Source organism: Cololabis saira, chromosome 10 (genome assembly GCF_033807715.1).
Source record: "Cololabis saira isolate AMF1-May2022 chromosome 10, fColSai1.1, whole genome shotgun sequence".
Lineage (NCBI taxonomy): Eukaryota > Metazoa > Chordata > Actinopteri > Beloniformes > Belonidae > Cololabis > Cololabis saira.
The window spans coordinates 10,777,625-10,797,901 of NC_084596.1; the positions used below are offsets into that span (position 1 = coordinate 10,777,625).

Below are 20,277 nucleotides of genomic sequence, written 5' to 3' on the forward strand. Positions count from 1 at the left end.
AAAGACGGCTGGACGCAGACTTGGTCGGCGTTTGCAGCTTTCTTCAGCTCACATTTGCTCTTGATTTCAGTGCGTTGACGAAGGGTGAGGGTTGCTGCTAAAACTCAGCGAGAAATCCAACAGATATGGACCAAATATGCATCGTCTTAGAGCATTTGGGCTCCCGTGGCCCTCAGAACACACACTTTTCAACACATTTTAGACAAGTTTAGACTAGTAGTTCATAGTTTGAAGATATACTTTCCAATTAATTATTTAACACAAAGAGCCTGTTAATATTATTTTTTTTCGCACATTAATCTCATCCACCATAACCTCAAGCTCCTGCCATGAAAAGTTCCTGCATCTCTTTTTCTCCTTCTCCATGTTTAGTGAGTGACTGACGGTTAAGACGCAAACTACCTATATATATATATATATATATATATATATATATATATATATATATATATATCATGTTGTTTGTTGGCGCGTGCAATGCAATGACATATTTTAAGAAGTTCAATCTTAAAGGAGCTTGAGGCTCCTTTTAAGAAATGAGACTCTCTAGCGCCACCCTTCACCACGACGGCCGTTGGGGGTACTGCAGCCAACAGAGAAGCCGGCACGGGAGAACGGGGAGAACGCGCATGCAGCGTCATGTGATGTCACATCCGCAGGACAGCGCGGGAAATTCGGGACCAAATTGCAGCACATTTTGCAGCACACAGCCTGTTCAAGGCAAAGGAGAGATACACTAGAGGATCATTCTTTTGGGTTTGGAACGCTTCATCTGACATTATTACTAGAAAACTTAAAACGTATACAGATTTTTTTCATAAATCTTGCCACAATCCGGCCTCAAGCTCCTTTAAGTAGGAAAAATAAGAAATTCGTAAGAAATGACAGTTCTTAAGACGGTTCTTAAGAAAATATTGAGGAATTTCACTTAAGAACTTTCTTATGAACTTCTTAATTTTAGATCTTAAGACATTTCTTAAGATTGTTCTTAAGAACATATTTGTGAATCTGGCCCCTGGTCAGAGCCGGCTTACATTATTTAGACCAAATCTGGCCCATGCAACACGTCTTAACTCAAATGAGGCCCAATTCTGATTCTTGGGTCACATCTGGCCCACATAACACTTGCCAGAAGACCCCATAAGGCCCAAATGTGTCTGCCGTACCTAAGAAAGTGGCCAGTGCATCTGTGCTCTTTATCAACTGTTTCTCTGCGCTCTTAGCGGTGTGTTGACCATGTAAATGTCTTATACTGCTTTTAAAGAAGCTGGATGAGGTCCTGGTTTAGAGACATGTCAGCATATTTTCTGACGTTGGTGAAGATAATAACTGATGAGGAGACCTTAGAAAGCCGACTTTGTGGCCCCTGGATAGTTCGCTGGGCTGAGCGGGCAACAGAGGATATTTCCCTCATGCAGGCAGTGCTGGTTCAAAAACCTGCCTGTTGATCTTTACCGCGTCTTCCCCGTAATTCCAAAATTACAAGATTACAAAAAAAATTCAGAATAAACACACTCAGAATTTCCGAATAAACCAAGAATTTTAGTTATTTGGTTTATTCTGAAATTCTTGGTTTATTCTGAAATTCTGAGTGTGTAAAATGGAATATTTTTTGTTGTTTGGTTCTGGCTGGTTTCAACAATCTAAGGGTTGAATTCCATTACATCTCAGACCATTTTTGTTTAGATTTTGTTATGTTTTAATGGTAATGATTGTATTTTATTGTTTTATGTGTGAAATGTTGGACCCCAGGAAGAATAGTCTTCACTGCAGTGAGGACTTATGGGGAGCCGTAATAAATGAATTACACTTCTAGAAGTTGAGACGGAAAATATTAGATTGCACACCAACTGAATATGGACAACATTTACTACAGTGGCTGAATAAATCCTTAAAAGGCACAAATGAGGTGGCAGGTTTCATCCCTTTGCTCTGCTTGTGTGCATCTCTCGGCAGAGATAGGTGAACTTCCAATGAAAATGAGCCGGTGTCAGCTTTCTTAGGTTTCTCAGAGGAAATGAGCTGCTCAACAGCAGGAGACTTTGAAGCAGCAGCAAATGTCTGTATTCAATGTTGGCCGGTTAAACCCAACCAGAGATACAACATTGTCGTGCTATAAGGCTCTGTCCGTGGTGCTGAAACTTTGAAACAGGATGGAGCCGGTAATGATGATGACATTGCTTCAGGACTTTTTCTAAAACAGACGGAGTATACCGTGGAGAAGGATGAGAAGCTTGCAAGCATTGTTAAGAGCATCCCCCCCAAAATACACAAAAATATGCAACCGGACAGTAATCAAAACCTGGGTAAAATTAAAATCTGAGATACTATTATGCGTGCAAAAGCAGTACCTGTTAGTTGATGTATCTCTGCTTTAGGGAATTCATAGTTCTTCCTAGTTCATCTACTATACAACTTGATTCAACTCAATTCAATAATAAAAAAAAATCTTTACAGATAAAAAGCTGCTGAGTTATGGGCCACCTAGGAAACCGATTGCGCTTAAAAAGGTTAGATACATACAACTAATAATCATAAGTCAAGTTTATTTCATATTTACTTAAGTTTACTTTAAACCTAATTGTATTTACTTAACTTTGTGAAGTTGTTTAGACTTAAAAATAGGAAGTATAATAAACTTTATCTTTCTAAGTGGTCCCAACTTAAATGAGCCAAGTTAGTCTGATTTACCTGAATAGTTGTTTAGAGAATTTTGTGAAGTTACTTAAACTTAAAGTAGCAAGTATTATGAACTTGAATTTGAGTGTGATAACCAAACAAAAGACAAATTAAAGCTGCAAGCAGCGATGAACGGGCCCTCGCGCGTGCAATTTGCACCAATTAAGGTACGACGACAACACCCACGACTCTTTATGTCAAACCATTCAAAAGTTATGGCCGAAAATAGGAACTATGAAATATCGACCAATCAGAAGAAGGGGCGGGGCTAAATAAGTCGTGGGGGATGTCATCGAGTTCGATGACACCACCCACGACTCTCTATGTCAAACCATTCAAAAGTTATAACAGAAAATAGGAACAACCAATCAGAAGAAGGGGCGGGGCTAAAACCAAGCTCAAGGTAAAAAACGCCACACTTGCATGTAGATTCTTCAGGCCTGGACATTTAGCGGATGACACCAGCCACGAGGCTTTATGTCAAACCATTCAAAAGTTATGGCAGAAAGTAGGAACTACCAGATATCGACCAATCAGATGAAGGGGCGGGGCTAATTTGCAGGAATTTTGTTCAAGGACTCAAAACCGAGTCAGATAACACCACCCACGAGTCTTTATGTCAAACCATTCAAAAATTATTGCAGAAAATCTGAACTATCACATATCGACCAATCAGAAGAAGGTGCAGGGCTAATTTGCACCAATTAAGGTGATGGACTCAAAACTGAGTCCAATGACACCACCCACAAGTCTTAATATCAAACCATTCAAAAGTTATAGCAGAAAATAGGGACTATCAAATATGGACCAATCAGAAGAAGAGGCAGGGCTAATTCAGGCCAATGAAGGTCAAGGACTCAATACCGAGTCAGATGACACCACCCACGACTCTTTATATCAAACCATTCAAAAGTTATGGCAGAAAGTAGGAACTATCAAATATGGACCAACCAGATGAAGTGGTGGCACGCTTTTTAGTGTCTAGCGTCGCCACGGTAATGCTTTTGAAAGAGAAAAGTAATGCGCGTCGTCGCAGGATGGAGACGCACATTTTGATGTATAACACACCTGGGTGCACGTTACGGTTCGGGCCATATTAACTGCCGAAGGAATGGCATAAATTGCACCAAAATTACACGATTAATTCAAAATGGCCGACTTCCTATTCAGTTTCAGCCATGGTGCCAAGAGACCTTTCTTTAAGTTGCGACATGATACAGGAGTGTACCGATTTTCGTGCATGTACGTCAAACCGTATTGTGGGGCTTGAGGCACAAAGTTTTTTAGGGGGCGCTGTTGAGTCATTTTTGCCACGCCCATTAATGCAAACCATTAAATATCCATTTCTTCACCAGGCCTGGCTTGCGTGCAAAATTTGGTGACTTTTGGGGCACGTTTAGGGGGGCAAAAAGGCCCTCATTTCGTCAGAAGAAGGATAATAAAAATTCCTACAGATACAATAGGGCCTTCACACTGTAAGTGCTCGGGCCCTAATAATGTGTACACAAGTGGAGAATACAATCAGATACTTAGTTGTGTATTTGTATTTATGTATTATGATTTGTCTGGTACATTTTCATTTGTTTATTGTTAAAAGACACATTAAGATATCGGAAATAGGAAGAAAAAAACAACAACAATGTATTAAAATATATTAAAACTCACAATCAAACGCAACAGATGAACATGGAAGAGTGGCGACACCAAGTGGCCAAAAGAGGTAACTGCCTGAACTTCAAGAACTGAAATTAAGTCTCTTACAGTTTGTCTTTATTGCTTTCTCTCTCGTATGATAAAAAGTGAACACACCTGTGATCTTTTACATAAGATAATTTTCTGTAAATACTAATAGCATCAATGCCAGAAATGAAATGGCAATTAAAGTCAGAACGCTTGTACTGTGGATTCAGTTCAATTCAGTTTTATTTACATGCCGTCTAATACAATACAAACGGTCTCCTGGCACTTTTCAGACACCCAGAGCGTGACGCCCGAGCAAAGAAAAAACAATGGCAAGAATAAAACCCCTAAGGTGGGGGCTCTCCTGCCGAACACCAACCTGGCAGAGGAAGAAAGAAGGGGGGAAATAGGACAAAGAGGATGAAGAACTGAGGACAAACTGAGAACAGAATGAGCTAATGTGGTATGGGTCCTTTCCCCTCCGACATTAAGTTTCAGTTCATGAATCAACTGAAAACATCCAGTGTTGAGCTTTAGCTGCGGATGAATTAAAGGATCCTCTTTGGTGCGGTACTTCCTGGAGACCTTTTTAAAGATCTTCCTATGAGCAGCTGGTTTGAAGACACAGACGCTCAAATTTATCTTGACTGACGGTGGGAGCTGAAAGTCCTTCTGCTGCCAACGACACATTTCCACTTTTATAGGACTGAGATACTGTTGCTTCTGGCTGATAGATATTTAGATCCAAACTTGCAGAAGAACATGCAGAATATGAGGAAACACCTCTTCTGACCACAAGGGGGCAGAGTCCTGCTGTGTTGACAATGAGCGGGGACGGACCGGCACGTCCTGCAATACCACTTTGTCCCACTAGAGGTGCACTTTGCTGTGTTAGACGCCAGGGACTAACACGTGAACTTTCTCGTGATGTGCTGACCCCATGTGGTCAGAAGTGGCATTGCTGCATAGAGATACTTTATTAACCAGTGCCGTATTTTTTTTTTAAAAAAGGGAGAACATTTTATTTTACACTTATTAAAATAATTTAACAGTATCCAAAAAAGTATAATAATGTTTCAAAGGGACATATCAGATCACTTCTTCTGTGGTGGTGAGGATTTATTTGGGTATATGACGTTGATACCAAGCAATTCCTAATCTCTGACAAACCACCCCGTCACGTGCCGTGCAGGGACCGACCTGAGGAACAAGCAGCTGTGCACAAAGCTGGCTTGAAAATGTGTTATTCTTTCTTTTTAAACTCTATCTCTGTGGCATTTTGCCTAAAGCTTATCAGAGACATTTGATTAAGAGTTTCTTTTAAGCAGAGGAGAGTCCTCATGATGGGCTTTTCCAGACTAAAACCCTGTTTGTGGCTTTTCATTTGGATATCTGAAAAACAACAATCATTTTCGTCCCTTACAAACCCAAAGATCACTTATCTGTTTGAGCGTTGCCTGAACGGTTTCTCTACAGAAACTGAAAGCGAGACGTTCCTGAGGACGGCCCTATCTGAGCCCTGCAGGGAGGCGTGGGACGTCTGATTGGAGCTGTTGACCGACAGCCAAGAGAGAGAGCTGGAGGGTATTTTTGGGCTTAACAGGCACAAATGGTTTCTGTTCAGAAGGTTTGAGTATCAGTGCATGGTTTTTCAAATTCAGTTAAATTCCAAAGTCTTTATTTCAAACATGATAACAGTATAAAGCAGGGATATTCAATTGGCGGCCCGCGGGCCACATGCGGCCCGCCAGGAGCTTTTATGTGGCCCCTGGTCATATTTAAAAAAGGGGGTGTTTGTTGAAATTTTTTTTTTTTTTTTTTTTTTTTTTTTTATAATATTTTTATAACTGGCTACTATGGACTAAAATGGTTGTGCTCAATGCTTAATAGAATATTCAAATAAGGAAATCTTGGTGGAAAGTGGTGCTTTGTCATTATGGCGTGTTTTATTAAAAGTAGGTCAATATCAACTTCATTAAGTTTGCACAATGCATGGTGTCAAAATGAACTTGCATTCAAAATAATATTTCTTTATCTGAATATTATATTTAACATTCACAATTACTAAATTTGGAGACTATTAATACATAATTCATATGTAAACTAGATATATTCAAATGTATAATACAAATGTATTATATTTACATAAGTCTTCGTCTTTGAGTGCAAAATACATTTTGAAAACCTCCACATTTTCAAATTGTGCGGCCCTCTCCATACAGTCCTTTTGCAGATGTGGCCCCTGGCCGAATCTAGTTGAATACCCCTGGTATAAAGTGACAAACATACTCAAACAATAATTGCGAGAGACACTTTTTTGCAGCAGCAGCAGTCTTGACATGTTCGAAAAGGAGGAGGAAGAAGTAAAAAACTCTTCAACCTTGAAATGAATAATGTTTTCAGATGGACCCTCGTTATTAGATATCAAAAATCTTGACCTATTTAGAAGTTACAAAAATTAATAGTAAGGATTTTACACAGTATACTGTAAATATATATGGTGGTATAACTGAGTGATTATTGCCAGGAACAGTTATATGCAACTTTATATAAGCACTATTTAGTCCCTGTATTCATCTATACATCAACATTATTTACGATGTGAATTTATATAGACCTGTATATATTATAAATAAAGGAAAGAAATAAATTAGAATTAGAATTGTCTTTATTGTCATAGGCTAGACCTTTAAAAGACGCATTTAAAACAACAGGATTACACACACCGTTGCAGCTTAAGGAGACACAACAAAAAACAGTAGATTGCAGAGACCCTGAGCAAAGACTTTGAAATTCAGCAGCACATTTGGTGATTGTAAGAAAAGGTGTTGAGTGCACGTACCTTGCATATCATTACTATAACACAGATGAAGGTTTATAAAGGTATTTGCGGTGTTAAGCACTGTTATAGCCTTTGGTAAAAAACTGTTTTTAGGTCTGTTAGTCCGAGCATTCAGAGAAAATTCATATGTCTGAGTGAGTATGGAGAGTTATATGGAATCATGAGTTCTTTTAAATATGGAGGACAGTGAAAATAAACACATTTAAAAAGGAACTGAAGCCAGTGAAATTGCCGTCTAGATTTCGGTTGCAACCATTTCAATGAATCAAACATTAAACAATAATGTGTTCTGAAAGGACAACGTAACACAAATCTATATAATTAATTAAATAATACAGTCAGAGGTTTAAGATGAGTATCTGGAGTATTTTGATAAACAATATCTGCATAATCAACAAGTGGTAGTATGAGTTGAGAAATTAACCTTTTTCTGACAGGAAGTGTGAAACAGTTGAAATGAAGCAAGACAGCCATATGTTTTTTTAACAGTATAATCAATGTGAGGTTTAAAGGTAAGTTCCGGGTCAATCCAAAGTCCAAGATTTGAATGTGTCAACTTTATTAACAAAGGATCCATCGGAAAAATAAATATGAAAATCAGATGAACGGGATCGGAGGTGACGTGTACTGAAAACCAGCTACAGGACTTCTTTTTGTTCAATATGAGTTTGTTCTTACGGAACCAGTCTTGAACCATATTAAAATCAAGCTGTAAAGAGCTCTGGTGTAATTGTGTAATTTATCAAAGTTTGAGGTGTATATAACAGTGTAATCAGTATATAAGTGGATATGACAATTAGAACAGATACTCGGCAAATCATTAATAAAAATAGAAAAAAGAAGTGGACCCAATGTGGAGCCTTGAGGAACACCTTTGTCAATAATTAAAAAGTCAGACTGATGACCCTGAAAATCAACATTGACGACGATTATGGAGATAAGCATTAAACCAGAGAAGAGCATTTTGATCAAGACCAATAGCAAAAAGTTTGTCGAGAAGTAAATAGTGATCAACCAGGTCAAAAGCTTTAGACAGGTCAATAAAAATTGCACCAGTAATTTGGCCATGAATAGGGGTTGAGTGTCTGTTTTGGCTTTCCTCCTCAAGTCCATGACCAGCTCCTTGGTTTTGGAGGTGTTCAGAACAAGGTTATTGTCTGAGCAACCACATTAACAGCTGCTTCACCTCGTCCCGGTAAGCCGACTCATCTTCCAAGAGATGAGCCCCACAACTTAGTATGTAGTATTATGTACATCTGCATGAGCTACGTTATCCAGAAATTTTAGGACATTTTTAGGCTCACATGAAGATGAAACGCTAATAATTTCAAAAATGTTCTTTGTAAGTACGGAGACGTATCAGTAAACGTGTGTGTGTCAACATGAATGTTCTCAACACGCCTGAAACGCTGTGAAATACACGCCACGCCTGTTAGTGCTGCGAAAACAGGCGAAAAATCGGGCATGCGAGAAGTGCGAATGACGTCTATGACGTGGAGCTTCGTAAACATTGAATATTAAATGTTTCCACTCTGGAAATCTGCCATAAAGGATCTTTTACAGACCCCAAAAACAGACTTTTTAGGAGATACGATGGATTTATCAAATACTTTGGCGTTTAGGCCTGAGTTTGTCTCATGTGGATGGGGCCTTAATCTCCCCTCCCCTCTAAATATCTGGCACATTAAAGATGGGTGTAACAGACAGGAACTTGAATGTGAGAGTTGATAAGCCTTGGTTACTGCAGCGTGTTTAGTAAACAAGGATGGCAAGCTTCTGGAGTACAGTGGAAACTCTGCAGAGAAAACTTGAACCGTTACTGAATTTCCTGAGAAACAGAGAAGATGTGGTTCAAGAAGAGGATCAGCTGGACCAGGAAACCTTCTCTTGTTCGATCTGTTTGGAGGTTTTAAAGGATCCAGTGGCTATTCCCTGTGGACACAGTTACTGTATGAAATGTATTAACGACTTCTGGGATGAAGAAGAGGAGAATAAAATCCCCAGCTGTCCTCAGTGTAGACGGATGTTCATACCGAGACCTGAGCTGGTGAAAAACACCATGTTAGCAGCTTTAGTGGAGCAGCTGAAGAAGAATGGACTCCAAGCTGCTCCTGCTGATCACTGCTATGCTGGACCTGAAGATGTGGTCTGTGATTTCTGCTCTGGAAAACAACTGAAAGCCATCAAGTCCTGTTTATTCTGTCTGGCCTCTTACTGTGAGAATCACCTTCAACCTCATCATGATGTGGCTCCATTAAAGAAACACAAGCTGGTGGATCCCTCTAAAAACCTGCAGGACAACGTCTGCCCCTGTCATGGTGAGGTGATGAAGATGTTCTGTCGTACTGATCAGAAGTGTATCTGTTATCTCTGCTCTCTGGATGAACATAAAGGCCACGACACAGTCTCAGCTGCAGCAGAAAGGACTGAGAGGCAGAGAGAGATGGAGGTGAGTCGACAACAAGTCCAGCAGAAGATCCAGGACAGAGAGAAAGATGTGAGGCTGCTTCAGCAGGAGGTGGAGGCCATCAATCAGTCTGCTGATAAAACAGTGGAGGACAGTGAGGAGATCTTCGCTGAGCTGATCTCTCTCATCCAGAAAAGAAGCTCTAATGTGAAGCAGCAGATCAGATCCCAGCAGGAAACTGAAGTGAGTCGAGTCAGAGAGCTTGTGGAGAAGCTGCAGCAGGAGATCACTGACCTGAAGAGGAGAGACGCTGAGATGAAGCAGCTCTCAGACACCGAGGACCACAATGAATTCATAAGAAACAGCACCTCGGCTACATATCTCAGTAAATCTATTTACTTCCCCATCTCCCATTCCTTTTATCTGCAGCACTTCAGAAGGTTGAAGAGTGCTGCCTCACTCCTAAGAGACAAAGTACAGGAGATTCTGAAGGAGGAATGGATGAAGATCTCGCTGGTGGTCCCTGAAGTTGATGTTTCACACTCAAAAGAGCCAAAGACCAGAGCCGACTTCTTAGAGTGGTCACAAGAAATCACACTGGATCCAAACACAGCTCACATGAATCTGTCGCTATCAGAGGGAAACAGCAAAGTGACATATGCGATGGGAGGACAACATCAATCTTATCACCCGGACAGATGTGTAGCCAATTATCAGGTCCTGAGCAGAGAGAGTCTGACTGGACGTTGCTACTGGGAGGTGGAGAAGGGCGTGGGAGGAATTGCTGTGGTGCTTGAATACAAAGACAGTAAGACAGTGAAGGAGAGGTTTGGAGAAAACGCCCACTCTTGGGCTTTATGTGTCTCCAAACGGGGTTACAAATTCAAACATAACAGAACCAGCAACCGCATTTTAAGCCATTTTAAGCCCATGTCTTCCAGAATAGGAGTTTACCTGGATCACAGAGCAGGTGTTCTGTCCTTCTACAGCGTCTCTGAAACCATGATGACCCTCCTCCACACAGTCCAGACCACCTTCACTCAGCCGCTCTACGCTGGAGTGGCGCTTGGCGCCCCCATCGGAAACACCGCTGAGTTCTGTAGGCTCGAGCCGGCAGGAAAAGGGTTAAAAAGATCAATGAAAGACGGGTGATGCTGAATTGTACTTTAAACTGGCTTCAATTTGAGCAACTTTTACTTCCATTTAATTTCTTAATCTTCTCCAGCAGGTGTCGCTGTTTTCCAGTGAATTCATATGTCCACACAGTGTGTTCAACAGTATTCTGCTAAATGATACACACAATTTCAAGTTGCTTTTCTAACTCTTGAAAACAAACCAACTAACAAAAAAACACCTTTTTGTGACAAAATATGATCTTATTTTCAACTTATCCGAAAAATTCAATACAGCTTATATATTTTTTGTAATTTTTGTTTGATTGCTTAATATATGCTAATGAATTTCTGCGACTGCTTGTTGATTTGTAAAGACTCTCATATAACACAATTTAATGATTTAATGGTATTCATAATCAGAATTAAACCAAATGTAAATTAAATGTGTGGAGAAATGTGTGGAGGTGAGGTTTTGGTTGATTAAATCATAAGCAGACTTTTTAATTTTATATTTTTAATTAAAACGACTTTCACATTTGAATCTGTTTTTATTCTTAGCATATGTTTAACCTTTTTTACACAAACGCATTGTTCGTGTGTATTTTATTTGACTATTATTTATCTTCATATTTTGCCTTGATGCCTTAGATTTACTGTGTTTTTTATTAAAGTGTGACAATTAAATTGTAGATGGTCAGTCAACGTTCGTGCTTTATTCTTTCATTGGTGACTCACGATGTGCTCTTACTTTGAAATCGAGATGTCAGTGCGAGCTTTTTAAAGCGGATGTAAGTGATGTTTTGGAGGTGAAATTTCCAACAAAGACGTGTTTTGTAAGGTTTTCGCCCACTGACGGCCTCATACACTGCGGACAGGGGGGTCTAACTGGCGTTTTGTTGCTTCAGTTTGAGGTTAGAGAGACCAACGTTGAGTCTGCGGCACAGTTTAATAAGTTAGCTGATAGCTTAGCCTTTTCCCCTGGACGGTAGTTTCAAAATAAAACTACATTTAATTAAACTATTTTTTTTTCAGTAAACACCAGTGGCGGCTGGTGCTAAAAATGTTTGGGAGGGCGCAATTTACCTTGGTGTCCAATGGGGTGTGTAACGGTACACAGAAGTACAAGCTTGGTAGACCTATAATGGGGAAAAAAGAAAGGTAGAAAATAATATTTTGGTCGTTTAATTTTGAAAAATGTAACCATCCAACAATGTTGGTCCTAAGTTTTAGTGAAGCAGTTCAGTTCTGCTGCAGTGGAAAAAGAAAACTAAACATAAAGTAGTTTAACATTTCAACAAGTCCACTGTTTTTAGGACCCGAGCACTGACAGTGCGAAGGCCCTATTGTATATGTAGGAAATGTTGTTTTTCTCGTTTTTTTTCTCGTTTTTATTTTTCTTCCGACGAAATGAGGGCCTTTTTGCCCCCCTAAGCGTGCACCAAAAGTCACCAAATTTTGCACGCGAGCCTGGCTTGCATCAATGGGCGTGGCCTAATGGCTCAACAGCGCCTCCTAGAAAACTTCGTGCCTCAAGCCCCACAATACGGTTTGATGTACATGCACGAAAATCGGTACACACCTGTATCATGTCGCAACTTAAAGAAAAGTCTCTTGGCGCCATGGCCGAAACCGAACAGGAAGTTGGCCATTTTGAATTAATCGTGTAATTTTGCTGCAATTTATGCCATTTCTTCGGTCGTTAATGCAGCCCGAACCGTAATGTGCACCCAGGTTTGTTATACACCAAAATGTGCGTCTCCATCCTGCGACGATGCGCATTACTTTTCTCGGTCAAAAGCATTACCGTGGCGACGATAGACACCAAAAAGTGCGCCCACCCTTCATCTGATTGATTGGTCCTATTTCTGCCATAACTTTTGAATGGTTTGACATAAAGACTCGTGGGTGGTGTCATCGGACTCGGTTTTGAGTCCTTGACCATAATTGGTGCAAATTAGCCCCGCCCCTTGTTCTGATTGGTCGATATTTGATAGTTCCTATTTTCTGCCATAACTTTTGAATAGTTTGACATAATGAGTCATGGGTGGTGTCATCGGACTTAGTTTTGAGTACTTGACTTTTATTGGTTAAAATTGCACGCGCGAGGGCCCGTTCATCGCTGCTTGCAGCTTTAATTTTGTATTGTTCTTTTCTTTCTGGTTTGAGTTCAGTTTATTTTACACATTAGAGAGAAGAAAGACATTAACATTTCCATTGTTCTGTCTGGAATTTATATTATTTGAAAAGATAACGTTCCTTTCTTTCAGATATTTGACCATATACAAAATCAACAAATATTATTTCAAAAGTCAAGATCCAAAACTAATACCAAATAAATAAATAAATAAATCAAAAAGAAATTGGAAAGAAGATGCATTTGTAAGGGGATAGCAAAAAAGGGATTTTCACTTTCATCCCTCGAACATTCTGAGAAGTCACCTTAAAATACTAAATACCCCCTTCAGAAAAAATAAATAAATAAAATAAATAAATAAAATAAATTAAAAAAAAAATCTTTGGTACACCATCAGCACAAGTTACACAACAATACTTATAGAACCAATATACATTTACCACATGTAAACTCTTTGACCTTCATATATATCTGTAAACAAAACCTTTGGTTGATAACTGTACGGATAATAATAAAACAAAATATAATTGTAAAACAGTAAAATATTGCATCCAAGTATAACTCTTATGAAAAGAAAAAAATGAAAGAAAATTAAAGGGGACCTATTATGAAAAACAGGTTTTTTCTTGCTTTAACATATATAAAGTGGTCTCCCCTCAGCCTGCCAACTCAGAGAAGGAGGAAAGCAACCAAATTCTGCAGCGTCTGTACAGCCGCCTGGATGAGCCGTCCAGTGTGATGTGGATCTACGAGCTGTTCAGATTCTGCTCCCGTCGTTACGTAACCAAAATCCGATTTACATAGGTTGGCCTCCGATGCCCACAACTAACCATGTCATAACTACATGCGAGCGTCCGACTATCGCGTCGCACTGCGTGACATCGGACGCTCTCACTGTCCACACTGAAACCGTTAATATGCAGTTCTGTTATTAATTGTTGTTCAACTTTAACAGGCCATATTATTGTGCTGAACTTGCTAACTACCCTCCCTCAACGGTTTAACAGTAGCTAGAGTACATTAACATAAGCTAACGGTAAATTAACGTCTGCTCAGCATCATGACAAAACACACAAAAACAGAAACTTCCAGCTCCCTGTCCATCTCCCTCCAGCAGCTGCCACTTTATCGAGGTTTTTGTAGTGAAATGACGAGGTATCATAGAGATAACTTCTCATTTCAACTAACTGGATCAGGCGTTCCTCATCCATGACTGTTTCCAACAGCGCTTTCAACCGGCTTTCAACGCGAGCTACAGGAAGAAAATAGAAGCTGGGCGTCCAACAAATGTTAAGCTCAAAACGACGCACTGCGTCTCACTGCATCGCGCTGCATTGTGCTGCATTGCGCTGTGTCGCGCTGCGCGTCGCTGCGGCCAGTTAGGATAGTCCAATAGAAAATAAAACAATGGAATTGATTTTGTCGCTGACGCTTGATCGCATTGCATGCAGTTAGGACACGTTAACTCCGCCGGCCGGAGCTTCCGGACTACTTTTTCCCAGAGGTCCTCTTTATTGGAACACCTTATCACTCAATATTAGAGAATGCTCGAGCACAAATAATTTCAAAAAAAAAATCACAACTTTTTTGCTAACCCAGCTTAGCAAAGCTTAACAACTAATTTCCAGAACTTCTCTGCACATCCTCATCAGATTCCTGTTTTTCTAGTAATTTAGCTTTTTCTTCTTAGTTGTCCTATGTTTAACATACAGTATCTCTGTAGATATTGTTTGTTTCATTATAGGAGGACCACTCGACAAGCCCTTATGGGTTTTTTTGGTTCCTCCCGCACATTTTTTCTGTTACATTGTATTTCCTTTTTTTGTTGTTGTTTCTTTTTTTTTTCTACAAACTGTTTTTCTGAATTTTTGGCGGTTGTATATTTTTTTATGTGCAAATAAATAAACTAAAATTAAAATAAGCTAGAGAATCAGGTTAGAGAATGGGAAGATAAAGACATGGCTCAGAGGCTGATTTTCTAATTTATTTAGCAAAAAACAATCAAAAGCTTGTTTTTTAAGACATCCAAGGCCTGTTTAAAATAGGTATTAGATGCCATAGGTCCCCTTTAAGAAAAATAGCAAACAAACAGATGAACAGAACTAGCAGAAATTGGTGAACAGAAATTGGTGATTTGCTTTGATTTTGTAAGGATGAAGTAACATGTAGACTGCACGTTTATTTAAAAAAATCTTTTTTATTTTTTGAGGAATGTTTGTTATCCCCACAGAGGCAATTTGTTTTACTGGCAGTCTTTCTCTTACTTTTTGCTTTTATTTCATTAATTTAATTAATCTTTTTGAGGGTAAGCAAATAATAAGATTTGCTTCAGCCTACCCCTTTTTCGGTCTAGATGTTATTTGTTTATTTGTATACTGGAAACTTTTTTTTTGTTATGTTTTCTTTGAACAGTGTATTCGTTTTCTTGTTGTCAGTTTTATTCTTGTTTTTTTATTTTTATTTTTTTTGTGTCATGACCGAAAATAAACTAAACTAAACTAAAAACTATCTGAACCGTCTGCTCTTATTTTGAAGGTGACTGTTTGGTGTTTCCGGTTGCTGTCTGATGCAGTTGTTTTGGAAACAGCGAGCAGCTGGCACTGCGGAGAGGTGCGGGTCCGTCCTCTCCTCCTCATCATCCCTGCCTTTCCTCCGAAGCCTGGAACCCGCATCCATCCATCCATTCATCCATCCGTCCGTCCGTCTGTCCTCCGCGACCGCAGCGGGATAATCGGAGGACTTTGGCCGGGAGGAGAAGCTGCTGCTGCGGGGACATCAGGTCGGGGTTGCCCTTGACTCGGTGGGGGGGTCGCTGTTGCAGGATTGTTGGGGGGGTCGCTGTTGCAGGATTGTTGCAGGATTGTTGGGGGGGTCGCTGTTGCAGGATTGTTGGGGGGGCACCGTTGGCACCGTCATGCTTTTGGAAGTGACTTTGTGAGTGATATGCGGCGCAGACTCTGCAGGGAGGATTCATCCCGGCCGGCCGCTGAGGGAGGCATCGAGGGGGGGTCCCGGCCCTGGAGGAGGCCCCTGCAGTCCCCACCCCCGGATCCCAGCCCGGCACCAGAAGAGAGTGCATGACAGGACGAGATAACCCCGGCCAGAGCTGCCCTGTCTGCTGCAGATAAGCCCAGGCTGCACCATCCATACCCCCCCACACACACACACACTGGGGCTGCCATTGCTGTGTTCCTGGGTCTCTTTGGGCTCCAGAGACTCTTTGTGGGACAGACTAGATGCATCACTCAATAATTGATGTTACGGGAAGCCGCCCCTGAACTGTGAATGCATCCTTGGACCGGGCCGGCTTCTCGTTACCCCTATGTGAGAGAGGGTTGACTGCAAAGAGAATGGCCGACCACGAGGAAGCGGAGCTGTCCGAGTCCCTTCGGAAGGAGGACGGGTTTTCCAGTGAGCCCGAGGACCCGGGGACCAACTTCAAATCGAAAAGTCTGCCTGTTTTGAATGAGGCAGAGCCTCAGGAGAAAACGTCCCTGGCCGGCTCGGCACGCGTGTCCATGACGGCGGACGAAAGTGCAGAGTTCATCCAGTTCTCGGCCAAGACCGAGTCCTTCCAGGCCGAGTCCCCGACCAGGACCAGCTACCTGCCCAAGGCCGGGAAGGCGGCCCTGAACCGGCCCAGCTCGTACCGGGAGGCCGCCGACCTCCGGAAGAGTAAAAACGTTGCCCGCAGGAAGCCCCCCGGGTTCTTCGCCGCCAGACTGGCCCGGATCGGTCTGCCCAGCAGGAAGCGCCTGAACGTCATCCTGCAGGACTCGCGCTGCTTCCTGTTCTGCATGTGCTACCTGACCTTCATCCAGTCGCTCATGGTGTCGGGCTACCTGAGCAGCGTCATCACCACCATCGAGAAGAGGTACAGCCTGAGGAGCTCGGAGTCGGGCCTCCTGGTCAGCTGCTTCGACATCGGGAGCCTCCTGGTGGTCGTCTTCATCAGCTACTTCGGGGGGCGGGGCCAGAGACCCCGCTGGCTGGCGGTGGGGGGGATCTTCATCACCGTGGGGGCCGCCCTCTTCTCCCTACCTCACTTCATCTCCCCGCCCTACCAGATCAAGGAGGTCAACTCGTCCTCGGGCAACGAGGGCCTGTGCATGAACAGCAACGGCAGCGGCAGGGACCGCGTCGACATCACTTCCTGTCCCCGGGACCAGGAGGGCAACGAGCACAACCTGTACGTGGCGCTGTTCATCATCGCGCAGATCCTGGTGGGGATGGGATCCACCCCCATCTACACGCTCGGACCCACCTACCTGGACGACAACGTCAAGAAGGAGAACGCCTCCCTGTATCTGGGTAAGAGCTCTGGGGGGAAGTGGGAGGAGTCAGGTAAAGTGGGAGGAGTCAGGTAGTATCTTTAAATAAGAAACATCCGCTATGAGTTCTGTTTCCACGGTGATTCATGATGAGAGTAAAAATACTCCCAGAACACAGATACCAATGTTTTTATAGATGCACCAATCCCAAATATTAAGAAACTGTCCATTAATTTCCTTTTAAACTAGGCCTATGTTGAAAAAAATCGATTTTCCGATTCTAAATCGATTCTCATATTAATTCCTAAAAATCGATTCGTATTTCTAAAGATCGATTTTTTTTCATTGTTACATTACAACTTTTGGTATTTCTTTGTTTATGCCCAAAAAAAGGAATGTTTTGTTGGACATGAGAATAACTAGTGCCATGTTTTTGCCTTTAAATATGTTTAAAGGTATGAAAACATCAAAGTTTTCAGTTATAATTACATAAATTGTTTATATTTCATTACTTTATATATTGTCTTGGGGTTACATTTGCATAAAATGCTAAAAACCAAATTCTCAAAAATTTAAAACCAAAATAGACAATGGAAAATGGAAAAAATTAAAACGGAATGTGGGAAAAAATAAAACCAATTTCATCCGTCTCCGTTTCCTCCCTGGATCTGTTTGGTAATTCTGACCCATGATGTTTCTGAAAGCAGTTCCATCAGCATTCTGGGAGCTGATTGGTCCTTACAGCATCATTAGCTGCCAATACTTGCTGTTGAATCTCAATATAATACTAGTATTGATATGTTGCATAACTACAGTCATATAATTCATGCAACAGCTCAAAAAACAGTTTTAATAACACTAACCCAAATCAATATCAGAATCGGATCGAATCCAATCTTGATAATCGATTCTGAATCTTAAGAATCGGAATCGAATCGATTCTTGACATTTGAATCGATCCCCAGCCCTATTTTAAACATCAACTCCAACCAATCAAATCAGTGAGTTTCTATAAGTGGAGCCAGTCTGATATCAGAGCTGAAAACGTCTCGACCAACCGACGTTAGGAGCCTGGCAGTTGTGGGGATCCAGCGGTCCATTAACCTTCAGAAACCAGCTGATTAGCCGACTAATCGATACGGCTCTGGCTCACAGCCATATTTTATTGGTAATCCGGCTGTTTATTTTGATTATTGGTGAAGGTCAAGGGCCTGCACGACGTAAACGTAGCCATCTGTCGGCTCATGGAGGGGCCATATGCTCAGCGAACACGCCTACTGTGCATGAGCCTGGAACACGTTCTGCGCTTTTTTATTTTACGCTTTTGTATTAATTTAATTGTGTTGGGTTTTATTTATTTATTTATTCATTCAGCTCATCTTCGTACCGTTAGACGGTCGGGATCACGTGTAGTACTCGTTCTCATACAAGTACCCGGTTTTCGGTGGCGTGGAGGGGCCTGCTGTTCTTTAGCTCAGGACTGGCTTGGACACGGATGATGCTCGTTGGTTTCTACATTAATGCACGGAAGAGAAACTGGAGAAAATACCAGCAGTGAGTTGTGTTGTGCAGGTTCAAAGGTTCAAAGGTCAAACATGCAGAACTACATCATACATGCGAAGGAAAGCAATGCATACTCAAATTGGAGATGTAGGTAGTTTTTGGTTTGGTTTGGTTGGTTTTTGTTCCTGAGAAATGGTTAAAAAGGACTTTTTTCTTTTGGCCGTGTGTCTGGGTCGCCATGACAACTCTCGTGAGCCACAACTGGTGTTGGTGTCGGTGTCCTCCACTAAAGCTGGATGATGAACAGGAACCTTCCTGGTGGGAAGAGAGGATGGATGGATGGATGGATGGATGGATGGATGGACGGAAGGACAGATAGAAGGATGGATGGATGCATGGATGGATGGGTACATGGAGGGATGGATGGATGGAAGGACAGATGGAAGGACAGATGGATGGACGGATAGATGGATGGATGGATGGATGGATGGATGGATGGACGGATAGATGGATGGATGGATGCATGGATGGATGGATGGATGCATGGATGGATGGATGGATGGATGGATGGACGGATAGATGGATGGATGGATGCATGGATAGATGGATGGAGGGAGGGATGGATGCATGGAGGGATGGATGGATGGAAGGATAGATGGATGGAGGGAGGGATGGATGGATGGATGGAGGGATGGATGCATGGAGGGATGGATGGATGGAAGGGTGGAGGGATGGATGCATGGAGGGATGGATGCATGGAGGGATGGATGGATGGAAGGGTGGAGGGATGGATGCATGGATGGATGGATGGATGGAGGGATAGATGGATGGAGGGAGGGATGGATGGAGGGAGGGATGCATGGATGGATGGATGGATGGAGGGATGGAGGGATGGATGCATGGAGGGATGGATGGATGGAAGGGTGGATGGATGGATGTGGAGGTGTTGGATTTCTGACATCCAAAATTTCAATGTAATGATGAAAAGTGCCATTTATCAAGAACTCTGCCAAAAAACTAAACAACTAAAGGAAAACCTCAGCTGCAGTTCTGATGGTTCAAGTTCTCCCAGTGTTGATCTCCACCGTCTGTTTCCGTTAAGGTTAAACACCCACAATCGCTCACATTCAGTTGTTCATGCAACCTGTTTTTGCAGTTTGTGAACCTGTTTAATCCCTGACTTTGATGCCTGTCAATCACCTGGTGGTTCGGTGGCGTCCACAGTAAACGAGGAATAAGAGCTCCGGCTGCAGCAAGAAGGAAGGAAAATCAAAGACATAAATTATTCATTTGTGATTTTCTTTTATTTTCATGTCACAGTTTTCACAGCCAGGGGCAAGTAAACCCCCTGAGCCAGTAGGAATGTGTAACATTAACAGATTTTATGTCACTGAAGTCAGCTGAAGCGCACTTATTTTTATTTATTTCCACAGTAGAGGGGCTAGAGCTGAGATTGGAACAATAAAAAATGATTGAAAGCCGGTAATGAAACATTAAAAACATTTACAACCTTGTAGAAATGTGCAGCGTGAGCGGATTTAAGTGCACGTCTTAGTTTGACTGATGCGTGATCGGGGCTGCAGGTCCGATGTCCCGGCGAGGAGGAGGAGCGACACACATCGGCAGACTAATACCCCTTTTCCACC

At 41.8% G+C, this 20,277-nt stretch overlaps 2 protein-coding genes across 2 annotated transcripts in view; both read left to right on the forward strand.

Annotated features, from left to right (window-relative positions):
- The first annotated feature begins 8,876 nt into the window (after window positions 1-8,876).
- Window positions 8,877-11,260, forward strand: LOC133451838 (tripartite motif-containing protein 16-like). Its single transcript, XM_061730978.1, has one exon. It carries the CDS (start codon window positions 8,967-8,969, stop codon window positions 10,758-10,760), a length of 1,794 nt encoding a protein of 597 aa, XP_061586962.1. The 5' UTR covers window positions 8,877-8,966; the 3' UTR covers window positions 10,761-11,260.
- A 4,453-nt stretch (window positions 11,261-15,713) lies between these two features.
- Window positions 15,714-20,277, forward strand: part of LOC133452398 (solute carrier organic anion transporter family member 5A1-like) — a 57,842-nt gene continuing 53,278 nt past the window's right edge. Inside the window, exon 1 of the mRNA XM_061731671.1 lies at window positions 15,714-17,168. Within this exon, the coding sequence (XP_061587655.1) occupies window positions 16,208-17,168 (961 nt within the window). The 5' untranslated portion in view covers window positions 15,714-16,207. The remainder of the gene's footprint in view (window positions 17,169-20,277) is intronic.